Source organism: Polistes canadensis, unplaced genomic scaffold, assembly GCF_001313835.1.
Source record: "Polistes canadensis isolate GaletaPanama2010 unplaced genomic scaffold, ASM131383v1 scaffold_675, whole genome shotgun sequence".
Lineage (NCBI taxonomy): Eukaryota > Metazoa > Arthropoda > Insecta > Hymenoptera > Vespidae > Polistes > Polistes canadensis.
The window spans coordinates 9,591-11,249 of record NW_014570222.1 but is presented as its reverse complement, the minus strand read 5'-3'; the positions used below and the strand labels follow the sequence as shown (position 1 = coordinate 11,249).

Below are 1,659 nucleotides of genomic sequence, written 5' to 3'. Positions count from 1 at the left end.
ATATATTGGTGGCAAATAAAAATGAGTTTGATTCTACAGATACTGACGATGAAGAGGAAAATATTGTGAATGTATGTAGTGGCCGAAAAAAAATAAGATTACTCTCAAGTTCGGAAGAAAGTGAAGTAGAAATAAATGAACAAAATGTTGCGAATGATGGATCTGTTTGGCAACAAATGCAAGTAGGTGGCACACCTTGAAGAGCACTATTTCATAACATTTTTAGGCAAGAAGTAGGCTCAACAGGATATGCAAAACGTCATATAATGAAAGGTAAAGTTAGTACTGCATTTTCATTGATAATTGACCACCGTATTATGAACCATATAAGAACATTCACAATAGAAGAAGCAAAGAGAGTGTTAGGTTCCGATTGGAGTTTATCTAAAAAAAAAATTAGATGCATTTATTGCAATTTTATATGCTCGAGCTGCATATGGAGCAAATAATTTGAATATTTCCTTTTTGTGGAATAACATATGGGGGCCTAAATTTTTTTCTGAAACTATGAGCAGAAATAATTTTACCGAAATTCTTAGATTTATTCGTTTTGATAAAAAAAGTCAGCGGAGCCAACGTTTGAAAACAGATAAATTCGCTATGGTATCTGCAATTTGRAATATTTTCATTGAGAACAGCCAAAACTGTTACAAACCGGGTGAAAATATTACTATAGACGAACAGCTATTTCCGACTAAAGTACGATGTAGATTTACGCAATACATGCCTAACAAGCCGGATAAATTTGGAATCAAATTTTGGTTACCATCGGACGTYGATAGCAAATACGTCATAAATGCACTTCCATATCTTGGAAAAGATGAATATAGGCCCTCTTCAGTACTACTCTCTGAATATGTTGTACTCAAACTCATTGAGCCATTTACGGGTTGCGGAAGAACTGTGACCACAGACAACTTCTTCACAAGCAAATCCCTAGCAACACAACTCCTAGCCAAAAAAACTACGTTAGTTGGAACTATTCGGTCAAATAAAAGAGAATTACCACTAATTGCGAAGCAAAAGAAAGATGATATGGAACGATTTTCATCAAAAATTTTTACAACAGATAATTGTACTCTTACAATCTATAAAAGTAAGCCAACAAAAAAAGTACTTTTACTTAGTTCATATTACGATAAAACCAAATTTGGTGAAGACATGACCGATCAAATGGCGAGGAAATTTACTACAAAATCTAAGTCTTGCAGATGGCCTCTCCAAGTTTTTTTCAATATCCTTGATTTAGCTGGCATAAATGCCTGGATTATGTACAAGCAAACGGCAGGAGAAAATATCTCGAGACAAGATTTTTTACTCAAGCTAGCAGAAGAACTTAACGCCGATTTTCGAGAAGCCCGTGAACAACCAAAACAAGGAACAAATACGAAAGGATCGTTGCCTAAGTCTACTACAGATGCTTATAAACGTATGAGATGTTAAATAGGATACTGTAAGGAAAATAAAACCAACAAAATTTGCTCTAAATGTAAAAAGTATGTTTGCGGAAAATGTACAATGGCCAGACTTATATGTAAAAAATGCGATGAACTATGAATTAAAAATTTTTATTTTTTGCTTTTGTAATAGAAATGCTCAACATACTATTTTGTTTAATTATAATAAATTTAATTTATGTTTTTATTTCCTTCCTAACAT

General features: G+C 33.1%; 1 protein-coding gene across 1 annotated transcript; it reads left to right on the top strand.

Moving 5' to 3' along the window:
• Positions 1-507: 507 nt before the first annotated feature.
• LOC106792787 (piggyBac transposable element-derived protein 4-like) lies at positions 508-1,443 on the top strand. The gene has a single exon (XM_014759307.1). The coding sequence runs from the start codon at positions 508-510 to the stop codon at positions 1,441-1,443; it is 936 nt and encodes a 311-aa protein (XP_014614793.1).
• The last annotated feature ends 216 nt before the right edge of the window (positions 1,444-1,659 follow it).